Source organism: Rhinopithecus bieti, unplaced genomic scaffold, assembly GCF_001698545.2.
Source record: "Rhinopithecus bieti isolate Rb0 unplaced genomic scaffold, ASM169854v2 scaffold_9237, whole genome shotgun sequence".
NCBI lineage: Eukaryota > Metazoa > Chordata > Mammalia > Primates > Cercopithecidae > Rhinopithecus > Rhinopithecus bieti.
Genome location: NW_016806263.1, coordinates 1998190 through 2021075, shown reverse-complemented (window position 1 = coordinate 2021075; position 22886 = coordinate 1998190). Strand labels below are relative to the sequence as shown.

At 40.2% G+C, this 22886-nt stretch overlaps 1 protein-coding gene across 2 annotated transcripts in view; it reads left to right on the top strand.

Annotated features, from left to right (window-relative positions):
* Positions 1–22886, top strand: part of CC2D2A (coiled-coil and C2 domain containing 2A) — a 135384-nt gene that overhangs the window by 41098 nt on the left and 71400 nt on the right. For both annotated transcript variants that reach the window (XM_017875353.1, XM_017875352.1), the window contains 7 exons: positions 4199–4300; positions 5310–5486; positions 8813–8975; positions 9993–10129; positions 10746–10877; positions 20853–21062; positions 22019–22125. In XM_017875353.1, coding sequence (XP_017730842.1) covers positions 4199–4300; positions 5310–5486; positions 8813–8975; positions 9993–10129; positions 10746–10877; positions 20853–21062; positions 22019–22125 — 1028 coding nt within the window. The remainder of the gene's footprint in view (positions 1–4198; positions 4301–5309; positions 5487–8812; positions 8976–9992; positions 10130–10745; positions 10878–20852; positions 21063–22018; positions 22126–22886) is intronic.

Genomic DNA, 22886 nt, shown 5'->3' with positions numbered 1-22886 from the left:
TATATTTTGTAATTATGCTATAACAAAAGTAGTGAGACTTGAATTGGTCTAGCTCAAGTTAGAAGAGGGCCCTAAAGCCTTATTGTAGGATACAAAAAATTTAAGGGTGAGAAAGAATTCCTAGATGGATATGTGCACATATGATAGGCACTCAATATTTTATTGCTGGATTGATATTCAATGTAATTATTACATTATGATTATATAAATGTATTATAGCTCTTTAAAATTTAATTCAGCATGCTCAATGTATTTAAGTATAATTAATGGCCTTAAATGTATTAATATAATTGACTTTAAAACTTTTAAGATTTTGACAAAATTACATTTATACTTTTTTATGAAGTCCATAAATACTGCAATAAAACCATCAATACTGCAATAAATCACATCAATGAAATTATATTATCTGAGCATATTTTCTATACCAACCCAATGGAAAGAAACAAAAATAATAATTTCCACATATTTTGCCACATGGAATTTAACCTAATTATTTTCTAGATTACTAATGTTAAGCTTTCTGCCTGGTCTTCTGTTTTATTATCATCATCTTCACAGATCTCTAAAGCCCAAGGCTTGCCTATGCAGAGCCAAGTTTCTCTTTCATGGGTTGACTTCTCGGTTTGTTTTGTGTGTTTTCAAACACATCAGTCTCTCTCCTGTGGTATAGGAGGTGGAGCAGACAGGAATAGAATGGCATCATCGACAATGCATGAGAAAGTTTTAGCCCTATTTTACAAGAGGACCTGACTTGGCAGAATCTTAAAAAGCCTTCCTGACCAAGCACAGGAATCTGATCTTTATTCTACTGCAGTTTTTTAAAATCCTAGGCTGGGTGCGGTAGCTCATGCCTGTAATCCCAGCACTTTGGGAGGCTGAGGTGGGTGGATCACAAGGTCAGGAGTTCAAGACCAATCTGACCAACATAGTGAAACCTCGTCTCTACTAAAAATACAAAAAAAATTAGCCGGGCGTAGTGGCAGGCGCCTTTAATCTCAGTTACTCGGGAGGCTGAGGCAGGAGAATCGCGTGAACCTGGGAGGCGGAGGTTGTAGTGAGCCGAGATTGTGCCACTGCACTCCAATCTGGGTGACAGAATGAGACTCCATCTCAAAAAAAAAAAAAAAGAAAAAATAATCCTTACATTGGGTAATACTCATCTGCTTCTTTCCTCATCCTCAAAAACATTTAAAATACTGAAATGTACCAAGAAAAATAATAACTTCATTTAGCATTACATTGTGGAATGTATTGATTAGCACAGCTTCAACTTCTATACAATTTAGTTGGTATATAACTATTTAACCTTAACACTACAAAATGAGAAAATCAACATAAAAGGAAACTGTATATAGTCACTCAATATTAGGATAGATTATACCCAACTGACACCCTCATTGTTATTCTGGCCATTACTGGACATCTAGCTGCACATAAGTGAAATTTAACAGCACCTCACTTTAGCCGTACCTCCAGGTTTCATTCCAGGTGTATCCCTGCCTCTCCAGAAGGCTTGCAGAGGCCCACTCATGTATTCTGACACATACATGAGACTGGAAGCACCAGGGGCTTAACACCCTCTGGTGCAATCACCAACTATGTAGAGGCCAAGGGGAAACTTCCTTGTCACCCTCTGAAAGTTCACTGAAAATCAGCTGACAAAAGGAAGATTAATAGGAGAAAAGGCATACACATTTATAAATGTGCAAGGAGTAGAGTTATGTACCCTTCATCCTAGAGGAAACAGAGGTGGAGAAGTGTGGGTGATTTTAGTGAGTAGCAAATGATTTTTAGGGGAATTCTATGGGCTCGAAGAGCATAACAGTGGCCTCGGACAAAGTCTGTTGGGCCCGCAGAGCAGACAATGGTTTTTGACTAAAGTCTGTCCAAGTGTGTTGATGAACTTCAGTCTTTCTTCCTGCGATATGGGTACAGTTAATGAACACTCAAGGGAGGGACTAAAGGTCACTGTCTTCTTCTTTGGCAGGTTTGGACTCAGGCAGCTAAGGGAACTTCAGAGAACAACCTCATCCTGTGCTTTAGGAGAGACAGGGAATTTGGCATCCAAGGGAGGGGAAGTCAGAGAGACCTTGAGGCTTCTTCTTCAGTTCAGCATGTTAAAGCAGCTTATTTTGGGCCATCTGTTTCTGAGCCCCTCCAATCACCTGGGGGACAGAAGCCATTAGACAAATATTCCCCTCTCCTGTGTCCCTGGCGGACAATTCTGAGAAGCAGTCTGCATGACTCCTCAGAGGATCCCTGTGGGTTAAACTCTCTTGCCCACGGTGGTAGCCTTCTCAATCAAGTTCTCCTGCACTCACTTTCCACTTGCTTTATTCTTCCCAGTCCCCAATTCCTGTTCTTTGGTGTCACTTCTCAGAGTCAACTACAGGCATAGAAAAACCCTTGCCACAGGCTCTGGTTTCCCATGGGCTAAACTAAAATGTTTAGTCATATCACGTGCATACAAACTATAGACCAAAACAAAAGACATGTAAGAAAAAAGCTAGTAATGTGATAATAATAGCTACTATTAATGTACCTAACTGGTTATATTTTATGTACATTTCCTTATTTGATGCTCTACTCAAGTGGCCTAAGTTGTAAGTGGTAGAGTTAAAATTCAAAGCCAGACAGTCAGACTTCAGAGCCGATGGTTTCAATTGCCAAGCTTTACAGGACAGTGCCTGATATGAATCAAACAATTTGATTCCAAAAAGAGAGTTAATTTTAGGATGGAGAAAGGAAGTTTTGTGTGGTCTTGAGGAACAGGTAGGACTTGGGAAGGATATACTGAAGGCCCCCAGTGAAGATGGCACACTACATTACTGTTGTTGGGTGACAGTTACTCCATGCTATGAAATAATTCTCAGTCCATATAATAATGGTGAGGTTTCTGTCATAGGTAGAATAAGTATGTTCCTTCTTGCTATGAACACCTATATGTACTACTGGGATGGCTTAGAATTGCTCACAATTGCTTGACATTTAGATTGTGCTTCATGAAAAAGGAGGAGTATCTGGGTTTTAAAAGGGGTGGATTAGAAGGAGAGATGGGTAAGAAGTTGGAAACAGCAGCTTGCAGATTAGCTTTCAGAGGCAAAAGGGAATATCCATATGATAACTATCACATAGAGCAAGTGGAAGCAGAGGACTCAGCTTCCCGGGGTGGATAACGGGACCAGAGGCTGAGTGAAGACAGGCCGTGTGCCCTGGAGGAGGTATGTTGGACTTATTTACAATCAGACATGATTAATGTTTTTCTTTAGAGACTATTTGGAAACGATCCTCTGTAAAGTATATAATCTTAATTTATAGGATCAGATAACACTTTTTTTTTTTTTTGAGATGTAGTCTTGCTCTGTCTCCCAGGCTGGAGTGCAGTGGTGCAATCTTAGCTCACTGCAACCTCTGCCTCCCAGGTTCAAGGGATTTTCCTGCCTCAGTCCCCGAGTAGCTGGGATTACAGGTGCCCGCCACTACGCCTGGCTAATCTTTGTATTTTTAGTAAAGGTGGGGTTTCACTATGTTTGCCAGGCTGGTCTCAAACTGCGGACCTCAGGTGATCTGCCCGCCTCGACCTCCCAAAGTGCTGGGAGTTCAAGTATGAGCCACTGCCTCTGGCCAACAGTTTTCATTTTAAAGCTTGTTGAGTATACAATTTTAAATTTGTTTAGTCTTGAGAGAGACCAGTTGAGTAAGAAAATATTCAGCAACATCAACCTTCAAATATACAGTCATGCGTCACTTAATGATGGGGATATGTCCTGAGAAATGTGTTCTTAAGCATTTTCGTCATTGTGTGAACACCATTGTGTGAATGTACCTACACAAACCTAGATGGCATAGCCAACTACACACCAAGGCTACAAACCTGAAGAGCATGTTACTTTTCTGAATACCATAGCAATGTAACACAATGGTAAGTATTTTTTTATGTAAACATAAAAAGGGTAGAGTAAAAATACCATATTTATAGTCTGTACGACCTCTGTCATGCATGCAGTTCTGTAGGTTGTTGCTATGGAGGGCATGACTGCATTTTAAATTTGCCAGCATTCCGTGCCTTAGGAATGATAAGATGCAATAGCAGTCAGAAGATAAGCCTTTGGGGCAGGGGGTTAACCTTCATTTTAGAACAGCCCAAGTTTCTTGGTTTAAATGGCTTATGCATCATTTTTTTCCACTCATACAGCCAGGGAAAGAGGTAGAAAGGACTCAACAAGAAATTGATTCCCAAAGTTATTCAAGAGTCAAGTTCCATGATTCTGCACGAAAAATCAAGCCTAAACCCCAGGTGAGAAATCTTGTCTTTTAAATCATTTTTTCGTTTGTGCTTTTACAAATATCCAATGAGAAATGACTACAGCCCGGTTGTGGTGGCTCATGCCTGCAATTCCAGCACGTTGGGAGGCCAAGACAGGCAGATCGATTGAGTACAGGAGTTCAAGACCAGCCTAGACAACATGGCGAAACCCCATCTCTACAAAAAATACAAAAATTAGCCAGGCATGATGGCACATGCCTGTGGTCCCAGCTACTTGGGAGGCTGAGATGGGAGGATCACTTGAGCCCATGAGGTCAAAGCTGCAGTGAGCCATGATTGCACCACTGCACTCCAGTCTGGGTGACAGAGTGAGACCTCATCTCTAAATTAAAAATAAATAAATGACTACATACATAACTTGACTGCTGTTGCCATGCAGTCTGCAAGAAAAAAGTATGAGAAGTGATTCCAACTTTCATACTAGCTGGAGAGATCAGAATATTGCCTGACTTGAGGAAGAGGCGGTGCATGGAAAGACAGGAAATGTTGGTGATAAGACAATTTGTTCAGCTCTGAAGTTGCCCCAGCTTTCATTATAGGAAAAAAGGAGAGTACTAACTCAAAAAGAGAAACAACAAAAAAAGGTCATTTGTTTAAAAATTTCTATATTTCTCATAATAAAACAAAACTATCTCAGCATTAGCTGATAAAACAATAAATCCACTGTTTGTCATTTTAATAACCTTATCTAAAGTGTTTACTACTATAAATAATATATTTATGTACTTATTGGAATGTAAATAATTGCTGGGTTTTTTTAAAGTCACTGATTAGAGTTACTATTAAAGGAGGCTTCCCACTGCCTGTGGCAGGTATTAAAGTTTATTACCAGTAATCTCACACCTTTAACTAAGACAGTATGCTTCAGAGGCCTGGAATACGCCTGATCCCATTAGCATCAAGCCAGCTGTCAGTTAATTGTGCAGAGCTCATTACAGCTTTAAATGGGAAATTGCGATTGCTCCTTGCTTTGCGTTAGGTTCCACCTGGCTTCCCTTCTCCAGAAGAGGCCTACAACTTCTTTACTTTCAACTTTGATCACGAACCAGAAGAATCAGAGGAAAAGCCAAAAGCAAGACATAGAGCGGGAACTAATCAAGGGGAGGAGGAAGGGGAAGAAGAAGAACCAACTGCACGAGGAAGAGGAAAGGAAATGGTATTTAATATCAGGATGGTAATGAGGTGTGGGTGGAGGGCTGGGAGGAAAAGGGTGATATACCTGCAAGAAAGAAAGTGGCTGAGGAGAAAACCCGCCACCACCAGGAGAATGACACTCCACATGAGTTGAAATCCCAAGTACTGAATTCACATGGCTCCCTGTGCTCTGGGTTAGACCCTACAATGTAGTAGGAAGAACCTTGATTAAACCTGTTTATCTTTCTTTTGTGAAAAAAAAAAATTAAATAATGTGGCTTGTGGATTTTTCTTGCTAGACTCCACATAATGATTAGTATTTATTCCATGTGCAAAGTATGTTCCTCTGCAAGGCAAATGAAACCTCAGTCTCTCTCTTACCACAACTTTACAAAGTAAGCAGCTTTTTGTGCCCAAACACCACACCCAGGCTACAACTCAAATTCTGCAACTGTGGGTGGTATGTGTGAGGTAAAAGGAGAATATACCATTTAAAAATGGGCAAAGGTATTGAACAGACATTTCTTCAAAGAAGACATGCAAACAGACAATAAGTCCATAAAAAGATACTTTACACCATTCCTCATAAGGGAAGTGCAAATCAAACCCACAATGAGATACCCCTGCACATCCATTAGAATGGCTCTTACCAAAAACAAAACAAGTATCATAGAGGATATGGAGAAATTGGACTTTGGTGCATTGCTTGCAGCCATGTAAAATAGTGCAGCTACTGTGAAAAACAGTATGGTGGTTCTTCAAAAGTTAACTACAGAATTATAATATGATCCAGCAATTCAATTTCACTCTGTGTTTATATCCAAAAACATTGAAGACAAGAACTTGAACATATACTTGTGCATCAATGTTCATAGCAGCATTATGCACAAAAGCCAAAAGGTAGAAGCAACCCAAGTGTTCATTAGCAGATAAATAGATAAACATAAATATACAATGGAATAGTATACACCCTCAGAAAGCATGGACATTCAGACACATGCCACAACACAGACATACCTTGAAGACATTACACTAAGAAAAATAAGCCAGTCACAAAAGAATAAATATTGTGTGCTTTCACTTATATGAGCTACGTTGTATAGTCAAAATCATAGAGACAGAAAGTAGAATGGTGGTGGTCAGAGGCTAGAGGAAAGAAGGAATCAAAGTTGTTGTTTAATGGGTATAGAATTTCAGTCTGGGAAGATGGACAGATGGTGGTAATGGTAGAACCACAATGTGAATTTACTTAATGCCACTGAACTGTTCACCTAAAAATGGTTAAAATGGGCTGGGCGTGGTGGCCTATAATCCCAGCTTTGGGAGGCCCAGAAGGGTGGATCACCTAAGGTCAGGAGTTTGTGACCAGCCTGGCCAACATGATGAAACCCCGTCTCTACTAAAATTACAAAAATTAGCTGGGTGTGGTGGCAGGCACCTGTAATCCAGCTACTCAGAAGGCTGAGGCAGGAGAATTACTTGAACCCGAGTGGCGGAAGTTGCAGTGAGCCGAGATCGTGCCATTGCACTCCAGCCTAGATGACAGAGCAAGACTCTGTCTAAAAAAAAAAAAAAGGTTAAAATGGTGGACTTTATGTTATATATATTTTGCCACATTAAAATAACAAAAACACCCTAGGATATTCTAGTATTCACATAATTGGCTTAATTCTCTGCTTCACTTATAATCTCCTCCCTTGAAAAATGCCTCCCAGAAATGCACTTCTTTTACCTAGATTTATAGAAGCTCGGGAATATTTTAGCTTATTCTATAACAATCGTTATGCAAATCAGCATTCAGCTCATTCAATGTTGCTTCAGTGTCCTCCTGACATGACAGCTAACTTCCCAAAAGCAAATGATCTAGGAGAGAACCCAAAAAGGAAGCCACACTTCCTTTATGACCTAGTCTCAGGAGCCACATACTGTCACTTCTGCCATGTTCTACTCAGGAGAAGCAAGTCACGAGGCATAGTGCACTCTCAAATGGAGGAGAATTGGGCTTCACCTGTTGATAGAAGTCTCCAGTTGTGAACATCTTCTGAAATTATGACACTTTCCACCAAAGGCCACTTCTCCCTTCCTTTTGCCTATTCACTGCCCCAGAAGCTGTTTTCCTAAAATCACACACATTTTAAATCACACACATTTTAAATCACACACATTTTAAATCACACACATTTTAAATCACACACATTTTGAAGCCCCTTCCCTATAGTCCATGCTCTACTCCGCCCGGACACTTTTAAAGTATTTTCATCGTCAAGGTTGATTTAGTCTTTTTGAACAAAGTTTTAGATCCTCTGTAGCCCCTTTTGCTAGCTTCCCTTTTCTGTCTTCTCTGCAGTTTTTCTCTGGGTGATTTTGCTCACCACGAAGCAGAGGTGGGGCAAGAGAAAGATGATTACACACTGCCATCTGGTGATCTTTCTCTTTTCACTTGTTCGATGTTTTGACATTCTCTGTCTTCAAGCTAAGTTAAAAGCACGGTTTCTACATAGATTCCCTTTTTCCTTCCTACTGTTTCATGTACATGGGGAGGAAATATTAAGAGGCAAGTAGCTAGACTGCCATCGTTGTCTTCAGCTACCTGAAAGTCTCCACAGGATTTTAAAAGATGTTGCTCATAAATGGATACCAGGTTTAAATTTTAAAAGAAGGAGAAAGAAAAGAGGAAGGAGGAGACGACGTTTGGAAAATATCCAAACAAAATCAATATATGTCAGCTAACATTTGTGATTATAGCCTCTTTGCTTTGAATTTTTAAGTGCATCATTTAATTTTATCCCCACAAAGTGCTTAGAGGTAAACTCTATTACTATAACCATCTTGTAAGTGAGGAAACTGAGGATCAGATGGTTAAATAAGCAGTTTCAAGGTCCTCAGACAGTATATGGTGAAGCTGGGATTTAAACCCAGGCAGTCTGAACAGGGTGTGTAGTCTGTGCATCTATACACTTGGTGCCTTTTCCCTTGGTTTAGTGCCAGGTGGAAGGTTAAACTGCTACATAAATTATGAGCCCAATTCTTTACATAAATGGCCAAAAGTAAGCACCCTCAAAGGAGGCCAGATTTGTTGGGATTTTGATTGTTTTGCTTACCACTTCTCTTCTGAAACAGCCATCTCTGATTTTGACATCTTCCAGGTGTGTAGAATAGTGTGAAACAATTTTTTTAAAACCCACTTGTTAAATATGAAAGATTATATAGTTCTATGCTTTTATTTTTTTTAAAAGGAAAAGATAAAGTTGTAGGAAATGTTAAGTTTCATGAGTTTGGTATTGTTAATTATTTTTTAACTAAGAATCTTAGCATGATTTTTTCTTGTTACTTTTTAACATTATGCAGGATGAGGAAGAACTGCTTAATGGTGACGATGCCGAGGACTTCCTATTGGGCTTAGATCACATGGCTGACGATTTTGTAGCAGTCAGACCTGCAGATTATGAAAGCATTCATGATCGGCTGCAGATGGAAACAGAAATGCTCTTCATACCCAGTAGGCAGACAGGTACTTGCTCTTTTTATTTTCTTGTTCAGTTTAGAAATCGTCACTTACCTTGTAATGAAATATGGCTAGTGCATAAGGATGCCTCATCTCCAGATCTGATTCCAGTTTCTAATCTGATTTAACAATCAAGAAATATCTTCAAACAAACAAACAAGAACAACAACAAAAAACACAGAACATGGAAAAATATCCATTCAACAAACACTTATTGATAGACTAATGGAAGATACACCAAAGTACTGTGGGAACCCTTTTATCAAATCAGTGATCAGTTACAGGGGCTGAGAGTTTATGAGAACAGCCTTTCTTTCATCTTAAGTTTATCCCCACCCTTCCCTAAGTCACCATCCCCTGTGTATTTTCTTACTACTCTATGGCATGATCTTGTAGAGACCTTTGCTTCCTGTTGCTGCCTGTCACTCCCACTACGATCCAAGCTCCAAGGCAGCAGGGGACTGGCCTGGATTCCCAGAGTCTCATCTGTGCCTGGCACAAGGAGGCTCTCAGTAAAGATGTGTTCTATGAATGAATAAAGCAGTGAATGAATAAATGAGGTAATGATCACGTTCACTCAAATCAACTTGTTCATTTACAAAGCACGTCCTCATACTTCACCTCATTTAATTCTCCCAGAAGCCCAGTTAAGTAGATTATTATCTCTTTTGTATAGGAGGAGAGAGTTCAAAGAAGTGCCTGGCCCCAATTCACCCAGCTGAAAAGTAATAAAGCTAAAACTTGTCCCTCGTCCTATGATTTGAATACTACCTTCTTCTCAGTATGCCACACTGATGAGTTACATATTAAATTATTTAGGTATTTTCTTTAAATACCTGATTCTACAACATACTCCTATAAGTGAGCACATTCATCTTTCCCTTGGTTCTGCTTTTAAAAATTAATTTGGAAAATTTGCATTTTCTAAGAATGTAAATGAAATCTCCAGTGATTAATTCACCAAATTGCAGTTTGAGATATTTAGATTGGCCCTAATGTTTTATTTATTTATAAACTATCTAGTCCCTACATATAAAAAGCTTCCTGAGAATGTACAGCCCAGGTTCCTGGAAGATGAAGGCCTTTACACTGGGGTAAGACCAGAGGTGGCACACACCAATCAGAACATCATGGAGAACAGATTGCTGATGCAGGATCCCGTAAGTGTGCACATTCTGCTCCCAAGTGTGGTCTGGGTGCACTAGACATAGCTTTTATTTTCCTAACAGGGCAGTCATTGCATCCACTGTACTCATTTCCTCTTGAGGTTATCCACAGAAAGTGGTTCAATTTTTTTTTTAACTTTCTCTCTCAGTACATTTATTGATCCTCAAATAATATAACTTCTCAACTGCTCAAAATCCATCTTTGCTAGCCGAATCTGTGTTTTTCCTGCTAAACCTGATGCTGGCAACCTTTTCGTACTTGACAGAATTTTAAATTATCCATAGGTAGAATAGTCTCAATTTTGAATTTTATCCTGTGTTTTTTTTTTTCTTAAATGTTTAATGAATAGAAAATAAATTTTCTTAAGCATTCATTTAAGTTCTTTAAAATACTATTTAGGGAGCCAGGGTGTATATTTTAAATCAGTTGTGAGAGGTGTTAGTGAAGACTTGATTTCTAATGGAAACAGACTTTTATAGTTCTGTTGGGGGAGGAGGTACATGAAATATATATGTTGACACAGAATTTTCAAGAAACGTTGTTTGTGTTGTAAACCATTTTCTGTTCAATTAGAAGAAAATGTTGTCATTCCCTCTGCTTCACCTACAGGAAAGAAGATGGTTTGGAGATGACGGTAGGATCCTAGCTCTGCCAAACCCCATCAAGCCATTTCCTTCAAGGCGGCCAGTACTAACACAGGAGCAGAGCATTAAGGCAGAGCTTGAAACACTGTATAAAAAGGTAGACACTCCCCTCTCTCCACTTTTATTACATGAAATTGAAAGTGCTTTGCTTTTTGAATAGCTATGTTTATAACATTCCACTTTAATTTTTTAAAATAATTCACTACCTTACACATAAAGAACAAACATCAGGCATATTACGTAAGAGTAAGTCTAATTATACTCAATGAATCCCTTCTTAAACAAGGAGCGTGTTTCCTAGCTAGGAATGACTGAGTTTGCATCTTTTTTCACACATCCTGGTTAACTACCCTTATTTTTCTTCTTTTGCCCTCTCTTTTCTCTTGTCATCTCACATTTGCTGCAGGACCACTTCCCATTTGTTGTCTCTTTATTATATAACTAGAGATTTTCTATCCTTGCAAATCCTTTATATCGTATTTTCCTAAGTCTGGTAACCAACTGCCTAATTCCAGCCCTTGCTCTACCATTCACTGGGTGAACTTGGCCATTAGTCTCTCATGCCTCAATGTCTTCATCTGTAATGTAGGCACGATAGCAGTGTCTGCCTCCTAGGCTTGCTGTGTAAATTGAATGAGGTAATCTACATAAGTGCCTAAAACAGAGCTTAGTAACTGCTGGCTATCATTACAGTTGCCTGCCCTCATATTTAATTACATTGCTCTTGCTTTCCTGGATGTATTAATCTGTTATCATGCTGCTGATAAAGACCTACCCAAGACTGGGCAATTTACAAAAGAAAGAGGTTTAATGGACTTACAGTTCCACATGGCTGGGGAGACCTCACAATCATGGCAAAAGGCAAGGAGGGGCAAGTCACGTCTTATGTGGATGGTGGCAGGCAAAAAGAGAGCTTGTGCAGGGAAACTCCCATATATAAAACCATCAGATCTTGTGAAACTCGTTCACTATCATGAGAATAGTGCAGGAAAGATCCGCCACCATAATTCAATCACCTCCCACCCACTTCCTCCCACGAAACCTGGGAATTGTGGGAGTTACAATTCAAGATGAGATTTGGGTAGGAACACAGCCAAACCATATCATTTCACCCCTGGCCTCTCCCAAATCTGTCCTCACATTTCAAAACCAGTCATTGCCTTCCCAGCAAGTCCCCCAAAGTCTTAACTCATTTCAGCATCAACTTAAAAGTCTACAGTCTAACATCTCATCTGAGACAAGGCAAGTCCCTTCTGCCTAAGAGTCTGTAAAATCAAAGGCAAATCAGTTACTTCCTAGATACAATGGAGGTACAGGCATTGGGTAAATATGTCTCGCATTCGGGTCATGCTGATGCAAGAGGTAGGTTCCCATGGTCTTGGGCAGCTTCACCCCTGTGGCTTTGCAGGGTACAGCCTCCCTCCTGGCTGCTTTCATGAGCTGGTGTCGAGTGTCTGCAGCTTTTCCAGGTACACAGTGTGAGCTGTCAGTGGGTCTACCGTTCTGGAGTCTGGAAGACAGTGTCCCTCTTCTCATATCTCCACTAGGCTCCACTATCTCCTACTCATAACTCCAGTAGGAATTCTGTGTGGGGGCTCCAACCCCACATTTCCCTTCTGCACTGCCCTAGCAGAGGTTCTCCATGAGAGCCCTGCCCCTGCAGCAAACTTCTGCCTGGGCATCCAGGCATTTCCCTACATCCTCTGAAATCTAGGCAGACGTTCTCAAACCTCAGTTCTTGACTTCTGTGTAGCGGCTCAACACCATGTGGAAGTTGCCAAGGCTTGGGCTTGCACCCTCCAAAGCCATGGCCCGAGTTGTACCTTGGCTCCTTTTAGTCATGGCTGGAACAGCTGGGACACCGGGCATCAAGTCCCTAGACTGCATACAGAATGGGGACCCTGGGCCTGGTCTAAGAAAACATTTTTTTCTTCCTAGGCCTTCAGGCCTGTGATGGGAGGGGATGCTGTGAAGACCTCTGACATGCCCCAGAGACATTTTCCCCATTGTCTTGGTGATTAACATTCAGCTCCGTATTACTTATGCAAATTTCTATAGCTGGTTTGAATTTCTCCTCAGAAAATGGGATTTTCTTTTCTATTACATTGTCAGGCTGCAAATTTTCTGAACTTTTATACTCTGTTTCCCTTATAAAACTGAATGCCTTTAACAGCACCCAAGTCACCTCTTGAATGCTTTGCTGCTTAGAAATGTCTTCTGCCAGATACCCTAAATCATCTCTCTCAAGTTCAAAGTTCCACAAATCTCTAGGGCAGAGGCAAAGTGACACCAGTCTCTTTGCTAACATATAACAAGTCACCTTTGCTCCAGTTCCCAACAAGTACCTCATCTCCATGTGAGACCACCTCAGCCTGGATTTCATTGTCCATATCATTATCAGCATTTTGGTCAAAGTCAATCAACAAGTCTCTAGGGAATTCCAAACTTTCCTGCATTTTCCTGTCTTCTTCTGACCCCTCCAAACTGTTCCAGCCTCTGTCTGTTACCAATTCCAAAGTTGCTTCCACATTTTTGGGTATATTTTCAGTAGTACCCCACTTCTTGTACCAATTTATTGTATTAGTCCATTTTCATGCTGCTGATAAAGACATACCCGAACCTGGGCAATTTGCAAAAGAAAGGGGTTTAATGGACTTACAGTTCCACATGGCTGGGGAGGCCTCACAATAATGGTGGAAGACAAGGAGGAGCAAGTCACATCTTACATGGATGGCAGCAGGCAAAGAGAAAGCTTGTGCAGGGAAACTCCCATTTTTAGAACAATCAGATCTCATAAGACTCATTCACCATCACAAGAACAGCACAGGAAAGACCCACCCCCATAATTAAATCACCTCCCACCCGATTCCTCTCATGACATGAGGGAATTGTGGGAGTTACAATTCAAGATGAGTTTTGGGTGGGGACACAGCCAAACCATATCACTGGGACTGCCTCCTTCAGAAACCTGTGTAATTTTAAATTTGTAACATTCAGCACTGATCACGTGAAACAGAATGGGGTGGGTATAACAATCACCATTTTTGTCTATAAAGAGGAATGATGAACAGAGAAAACATAGGCCCAGACACAGACTGAGTACAGTCCTGCTGTCCTACTAACTAATTAGCTTGCAGCTTTGGGCAAGTTCCTTTACCCCTCTGGATATTTTTCCTTAACTGAAAAATAGGAATAATAATCATTTTCTCTCCCTCATGAGGTCATCATGAGTACTGAGATGATATATGAGTATGACCTTTTTGAAAATTATAAATTTCTATAAAATATTATTACAGACAAGTATCAGTGGATGGCTGCTTTGTACAGAAATGTGATCCTGGAAGCAGATTTACAAAACAAGGGTAAAGATAAGTTCCAGTCCATGAGGAATTTATCATCTATTTGGTTACATGACAAAAATACATGATATAATTAGTGATCAAAACAATATCAACTTATGCATTTACTGAATAATCCATCAGTCTGTATCATCATCCACCCATCCATTCCATTAAACACAGATATGATGAACACTGAATTATGGGTTAAAGTTAGAAAACAGAAGAGTAATTAATATGGAGGGTAGGGCATGAGGGATCCAATGGATCTCATCTGTCTCCTTTTGAAATTCTAAACCAACTTGGAAATACACTGGAGTCAGAGAGGGATCCAGATATCCCTCGCACTAAGGGTACAACCAGATGGCAGAATGCCACTTGAACCGGAGACCAGATGGTTTCCTGTTCCATTTCTCACGAATTTTGTTCCCCATGTAGACACAAGCTGAGCGGCTCTGGTGTATTTACCAGGTGGAGTGCCAAGCAGACCATGCAGGCCAGTGAACAACCTCTCCTTGTAGACAGCTAAGACAGGACAGCCAGGGGCCACTGCTTAGCTTTGCAGGTAACCTGGACTAAGGATCTTGGGTTCCAGCTGACTCTCCAGTTAGACATGTCCTTCCTTCTCTCTTGGGAAGCAGCCAGTAGGGCTGGAAGGGCAGGTAGAGAAGGACAGAGGGTTTCCTTTCAATACTTTTGAGAAGCAAAATCTTCCTATCATACGAGCAGAAATAGGAAAATCAAGAAAGAAGAGTTCTACGGAAAGGGGCTTGTCATAAAGCATGACAGAGCAAAGGAAGTTACAGAAGGAAGAAGTCCAAAGGGGCTGACATCTTCCAAGGGCATTTATTGGAGGGCTATGCTTTGAACACAACAAAACATGAAGAAAGTCTTAGACTGCACAAGAAAGAAGCAAAGGGGATTAACTTAAATGGAGGAGATATTATATCTGTTATTCCATAACAGGTCACCTACTAAGTTTATTGTTGAGTTGTATACCTCAGTCTTTTTTAAAAATGTAATTATATAACCTTCCAATTATTCAAAACACAGTGCTTTTCTTTCACAATTAACATTTTTACTGTTTTATTTATTTACTTTAACCTTTTCCTTCATTTATTCTGACTGTCTCTTGCCAAAAACAGTTTTTCCATTATTCCATGAAATAGGCTTGCCTTTAAGAAAAAAAAATTAAATGCCTACAGCCTCTATTTTCAGTCTTACTTCCAAACAGACCTTCCACCTAGGAGTTTCCGGCATGATGCAAGAGCAAAGAAATAGGTCGGCAGGCAAAGATTGTTTTGCTCTTGTACTGTTAATCCATTTTCTTTCTCCCTCTCTGGCTATGCTGAACGTGACTTAGGGACAAGAACTGGGTTATAGTCTTCTTCTTAACTCGTACTTAGCAGTGTGCCTGTCACATAGAAATGCCTCAATAAAAGTGCAAATTGAATGTCATTAAAATGACTTTGCTGCGTGTATTAAAAGAAATTCCTTTTTTCTATGCCTCTCTCTGATTCAGCAGTCTCTCCTGCAAAATACTAGCTTTTCTTAGGTTCTGGTTTAGACCTGGCATCCACATAATGGAAAACCAAGTCTGAGTGCCAAATCAAAAGTTGGCGATTACAGCAAGGAGCAGGGGCTCACACTTGTAATCCCAAAGCCTTGCGAGGTTAACATGGGAGGATTGCTTGAGGCCACGAATTTGAGAACAGCCTGAACAACATAGTGAGACCCCCTACCTCTACAAAAAATAAAAAGGTAGCCAGACGTGGTGGCACAGGCCTGTGGTCCCAGCTACTCAAGACGCTCAAGCAGGAGGATCACTTGAGCCCAGGAGTGCAAGGTTGTAGTGAGCTATTATCACACCACTGCACTCCAGCTTGGTTGACAGAGTGAGACCTTGTCTCTAAAAAATACATGCATACATACATACATAGAAGGAAAAATGTTAAGAAAATAAAAGTCGGCATTTCCTTGGGCCCTTAACAGAGCCTTGATGAATTTACGCCTCAGAGCGCTTGGGTCTGATGCTAACTTCACCCAGCAGGATCAACCAGCACTGATCACCCGTTTGAGTCAAGCCCAGTTGTTCTTTGGTTAGGAATACTACGCTATTGACTCAAATGATGGATTGTGCACCCTCCCATTAGAGAATTTAAGAGTTTTATTTAGAAGGGAGTTGGTATTCAGCCCTGCTTTTTTGAACTTTTTTTTTAATTACAGAGGGGAAACAAGTAGTTTTAAAAGTGAAATACTCTGTTCCTAATATTGTCTCAATATTAGGATGTTCTTAAATTGAGATGAGACAATTAAAGATAGAAAATGCAAAAGGAATTAGCTGTCATGCAAAGAAAAACTGTTAAACATCAAATAAGAAAGAACACAATTTAACACATCTTAAGAAGTAATTAGTGCAAAAGTAAAAAATTAAAATGCTAGATAGGACATTGCAGGTAAAACATAAACAATATAAAATACAGTTTGCCTAATCACGATAGCAAAGTAGGGTTAAAGTTGTTGAAAAGTAGGCCTGGCGCAGTGGCTCACACCTGTAATCCCAGCACTTTGGGAGGTGGGCAGATCACCTGAGATCAGGAGTTCAAGACCAGCCTGGCCAACATGGTGAAACTCCGTCTGTACTAAAAATACAAAAATTAGGCGGGGGTGGTGGGTGGGTGTAATCTCAGCTACTCAGAAGCCTGAGGCAGGAGATTGCTTGAACCTGGAAGGCAAAGGTTGCAGTGAGCAGAGACCATGCCTTCGCACTCCAGCCTGGGTGATAAGAGCAAAACTCCATCTCAAAAAAAACAAAAGTTGTTGAAAAGCAGTACAAACATCCCTCTTCTTTCTCTCCTTCCTTTGTCCTTCCTTCCTTCCTTCCCTTTTTATTACTTCCATCTCTAACTAAAAGTCTACTATATTCTTAGCTGTACTAAATTCTGGGAATACAGAGGGAGCAACCTTAGCTTGGCCATAGAGAGACTTTGTGCCTTGGCTGGAAAGACAGAAATGGAAACAAGTGTTAAAGCCCCTGCAACGTGTAGGAGCCCCCCTTTTTCAGAACTGCATACCCATTGGAGGACTGTGTCATGATTCAAAGCTCCTGCAGAGGTACCACTAGATAGAAGTGTCACTTTCCCATCATTATTCTCACCAGTTTTTCACCAAAGCATTGTTAATCTCCTGCATTCTAAGCACTGCTCGACACAGGATTCTCTTGGTTGCACATGACAGAAACCCATTGCAAACTAGCTTAAGCAAAGAGGGAACTTAGTGGCTCATCACATCCCAGGACCAGGGATGTGATGCCAGCAGGCCTCTCTTCCACCTCTCTTTTCTCTGGTTCATCTTGAATACTGGTGGGCCTCATTCTCTGCAATTGCAGGTAGGACAGAAGTCTCTACATATTAGGGGATGTGTCCTTTGATAGCCTAAGCTTAACAACTCCAGAAGGAAAGAATCATATTTCTCCCCACGGTTCACATTATCAATACCAAAAAATAAACTCTAGTCAGTGGCAAGTGGATCATTATGCACTAACCTCATGTCCAGGAAACATGGCATGTTTCCAGAAGATGGGAAATGAGAAGTCTTCCCAGGGAAGACCAGAATAATAATTCTAGAATCTACTGCAGGCTCTGAGGTGGACCCCGACTTTGTTGCTATTATTTTCTCAGGGCAAATGTAGAAACTTGCATTGTAAACTTACCAAGGATTATTAATTTTCTGTACATTTTTGTTGTTGTTGTTTTGAGACAGAGCCTCGCTCTGTTGCCCAGGCTGGAGCACAGTGGCGCAATCTCAGCTCACTGCAGCCTCTGCCTCCTGGGTTCAAGCAATTCTCTGCCTCAGTCTCCCGAGTAGCTGGGATTACAGGCATCTGCCACCACATCCAGCTAACTTTAGTATTTTTAGTAGAGACGGGGTTTCACCATCTTGGCCAGGCTGGTCTTGAACTCCTGACCTTGTGAACCACCGCCTTGGCCTCCCAAAGGGCTGAGATTACAGGCGTGAGCCACTGCACCTGGTCTTCTGTACAATTTTTAATTTTTTTTCTCCTTTGGTATGCATCTCTGCACATGCTGAGAACATCAATAGATAATCCATACTCATCAACTCTTAGAGTTTCGGTTTTCAGTTGAAGACTAAAAAAATCAAATGAATTTTAAAGTTAAAATATACTCTAAATATTATCCCTCCTTGGGAGTAATTGTTGCTATTGTGTTTATGATAGTTGTCAATAAATAAGAAAGGAAAACAGATGCAACAAAAAAAAAAGGACAAGGAACTAGGTGTCTTTCTCCCTAATAGGAAGAGAGTTGGGGTCTTTTGATCTGGTTAGCCCAATGACTACTAAGTGTCCTGAAACACCATTATACTTGGTTGAGCTGAGCCTAAGGCCGAGACCACTAGCAGGTTTTGGAACTTAGGCTAACGCAGATTTGTGACAGGAGGTGCAAAGTACAGGTGATTTAAGTTACATTACAAGTAAATAGAATCACTCTACCCATGTTACTTACTCATACCAAGAAGCGTATGAGAGCCACACCCTGAGTGATCTCATAACTCTGGAACCCCATAGGTAAGAGGCAAGGCAAGGCAAGAACGAGCAGCTGCAAAGCAATTAGAGAAGACTTTTCCATTATGTCTGTGGTTTGAAGTCTAGTTGTACACATATTTGTGAGGTGGAAATTTTTCATTAATCCAGGTAATCTGGATTATAAAAGTGGTCACATGGAGATTAAAAGCTTCTAATATGAATACAGTTTATAATTGAATACTTTTACCTGAATGAAAGAGAAAAAAAAAAAAGTGGCCGTCCATTGTTGCAATCTGAAGTGTAGGTATATTAATGACCAGATCTGATCTCTTAAAGGCCACTCAGGGCTTTCATAAGATGCAAAAGACCAGTGGAAGCTGATCCGTGTCCCAGTGGTTTTTCCTCCTATAAATTCAAGTGAAGATTCTTGAAAGAAATTGTTGCTACTGCGTTCATAATAGTTCTCAATATATAAGAAAGGGAACAGATACAACAAAGAGACAAGGAACTAGAGGTCTTTCTCTCTAATAGTATGGGAGTTGTGGTCTTTTGAGCAGTCTAGCCCAGTGGCTGCAACGAGTCCTGGAAGATTTTTTACTTGGTTGGGCTAAGCAAAAAGCAGAGACCACCAGCAATTATTGTAATGTGGGCTAATGCAGATTTGGGAAATACAGCATATTCCATAAAGTACTGCAGTATAGTTAATTCATCCTGATTTGAGCCTAAAATATTAGTAAACACATTCCAGTTTTACAAGGGCCTTTTTAAAATAAAACAATTTGTTCAAATCTTATAAACATAAGATTTTAATGCTGGAATCCCCTCTTCTGGGCTGGGCTTCCCTACCTCCCTCTGCACATCCCAGACTTCATGCTTTTAGATCCTAGGGCTGTTTTCCCTTCTAAATTGATTGCTGCTTGAAGACAGGCTCTACCACACTGTACACATCCATTAATCTTTGTTGAGTAAATGAGATGATGCATGTGAAATGCCTGATATGATACCTAGTGATCTACAAAATGCTAATTTAATCTTTTTCCTTAGCCTCCTATTTCTACATATGAAAAATTAGAGGCCCAGAGATGTATAGTGACTTGCCCGAAGTCTCAGAGCAAGTTCAAGGTAGAGCCAGGCCTAGAATCCAAGTCTCATAGCCCAGATCTAGCATCTTAACATAATACCATGCAAAATAATTAAATGAAAAGTTGCTGAACATGTTACCCATAATTTAGGGAAGATAAAAGCTTCTATTCTGATCAGAATTTTTACAATTTTCCTTTAAGCTCATGATTTATAAATAATTTACTTATGCCACATTATCATTTAAAATGATAAATACATTATCATTTTCTAGATAAATAGCTCATCTCTGCAAAAAGGAGGATCAAGTGATGTCTCAACCACCGTATCCTTACTGTAGTCAGTCTTTATAATAAGAAAAAAATAAAGCCACAAAATCCAAGATGTCTCCTCTCCACCCTTGAGCTCCCACCCACAGTAGCTGTAGTAATCAAAGTAAATATCTTGAAGATTTTATGGAAGAAAAGCAAAGAGATGTATCTGATACATTATATAGCAAATGATCCAAGAAATTCCTGTTGGATACTTCTGTTTTGTTTTCTACACGCTTGGCTCAGCTACACAGCCCCCACTCTTATTTTGCAAACCAATATCTCTCCTCCCCATGAAGACTGAGTAGAGCATGATGCAAGTTAGGTAAATATCTCTTGCTGCTGTCTACAAAATGAAGCCTTCTCCACATGTTTTAAAATGTAAATACATGGGGTATGCCCAGGATCCAAATAATGATCGATTTGAACTAGAATCTATGCTCCTCCCGTTCAAAGAATTTCAAGGTCACCAGCTACAAAACCCAAGATTCCAAGAAACAAGATAGTCCGCATGAAAAGGATTAGAACTACAACTTGGGCGAGTAATAAAACCTAAAAGACTTAAGAAAGCAAGATTGAAATGGTTTCTTTCCTAACTCCCAGTCTTTCATTTTGCTATTCAACTATTCAAAAAAGAGCTGGCCTCTAAAACCTGAAAATAGGTAATCAAGCATTTTTCACCTGACTTGTCCAGGATAGAAGGTATTTTGCATCTAACTGTTTTCCCATTGTGGATTAGAGAATCATTATCTAGTAAGTGCTTTAACTGTGTTCTGTCTACACTCTTTTCTCCTTGGCAGGCAGTAAAGTATGTTCACAGTAGTCAGCATATGATCAGATCTGGAGACCCTCCTGGAAATTTCCAACTGGACATTGATATTTCGGGGTTAATCTTCACTCATCATCCCTGTTTTAGCCGAGAGCATGTTTTGGCAGCCAAGCTGGCCCAGTTACATGACCAGTACCTTGCAAGACACCAGAGAAACAAGGCAAAATTTCTTACTGATAAGGTACATGTGATTTCTTCCATAATGATGGTCAATGGAGTTGGTTCTTCCAATGAGCCCAAACAATGAAAATTTCTAACAGCAAAATGTTCATGCCCCTCTTTCACATGTTTTCTCTGTCTAGGATGTGTGATGCATTATCCAGCTAGAGACAAAGGGAAAAACAGAGTTGGTATATATGTAATGTGTGCAAATTTATTGGCACACACTTGCCCTAAACAGAAGGCTTTCTGTAAACACTACAGCACCCACCAGAAGTGGGTGTTAGGTAGAAGATATGTGGTTATTACTTGCTTACGTGAGTTCAGAACTTGAAACCATTGGTGGCTTGAGAATATCTATCGTTAGAAACATTCTCATCTTTATATTTATTATCCCATAGTATGGCACTTAAACACAAGTCAGTTGTTTCAACTGATGGTCAAAGGAATGGCTATGCATTTGGATTTATTCCCAGTGTGACACTATCCCATGGGATTTTTGTGGGTAATTTTGACTATAGGCAATTTTAGTCTCATGCCCTGACTTTAAAACCTTACTGCCCAAAGAAGAGATAACTTCACAATATCTCATTTTACGAGTCTGTAATTTTATAGTTTCTTTGTATCACAAGAATATCATCGTATGTCCTGGACCCAGGCAAACCCACTGCTAGCTTTGGAAGAAAACTTGGTTCTAAGATACACACATAAAAATAATATTTTCATGAGCAGCTTGATTATCTGGGCTATGGAACAAGGATGGACACACACTATTCTTTACTAATCCAGTTTCTTCAAGAACAGATGAAACAGTTCTCCATCATAATTCATTTATGTGAAAGTCTGGAGACAGCTGGATGCTTGAACATCCATTCACAGACTGCTGGCACCATTTTGCCCAGGATAAGTGGTTGGGTCCACTTGCAGTGCAGTAGGGAATAGAGTGTAACTCAAAACTTGTATCCATATCTTTTTAAGCTCCAAGCTCTAAGAAATGCTGTTCAGACTGGTATTGATCCAGAAAAACCTCATTCGTCCCTTGATACCATCCAAAAAACCATCAATGAGTATAAATCTGAAATTCGGTGAGTAAAGTTTGTTAAGTGTAACTACTTTTTTCCCCCTGTTAGATGTGCACTTGTTAGAGTTTATTTTCCAGGTACTTTTCTGAATGCAATGAATACATGTGAAATTATGCCAAATAAAAAAATGAAATACATCTATCATATTAACACAGTATTTGAAGTCCAGTAATGTGAATGAGGATGAGGGAAATGGTCACTCTGCCCAGGTGTAAGGGAAAACTGCTACAGCTACCACTTTAGAGAGCAGCTTGGCCCTAACTCATAAAGTGTTGAAGAGGCTCATCAGTTTGGACCCAGCAATTCTGATTCAGATACAAGATGTTCTTTAAGGAGCTATGTGTGCATATGTACATGGGGACATGTGCAAAGATACGCACAGCATCATTCAAAAGTAAGACAGCCTGGGCACGGTGACTCATGCCTGTAATCCCAGCACTTTGGGAGGCCAAGGTGAGAGGACAGTTTGAAGCCAGTAGTTTGAGACTAGCCTGTACAAAAAAATTTTAAATATTAGCTGAGTATAGTAGTATATGCATGTAGTCCCAACCACTCGAAGGCTGAGGAAGGAGGATCACTTGAGCCCAAGAGTTTGAGGCTGCAGTGAGCTAGGATGGCACCACTGCACTCCAGCCTGGGTGAAAGAGTGAGATCTTGACAAAAAAAAAGGAAGCCACTAGAAATAACCCAGTATCAGAGTAAACCCATCTTGGTATAGGCTTACAGTGAATTTCTGTACCACAGTTAAAATGACTGAATCAGAT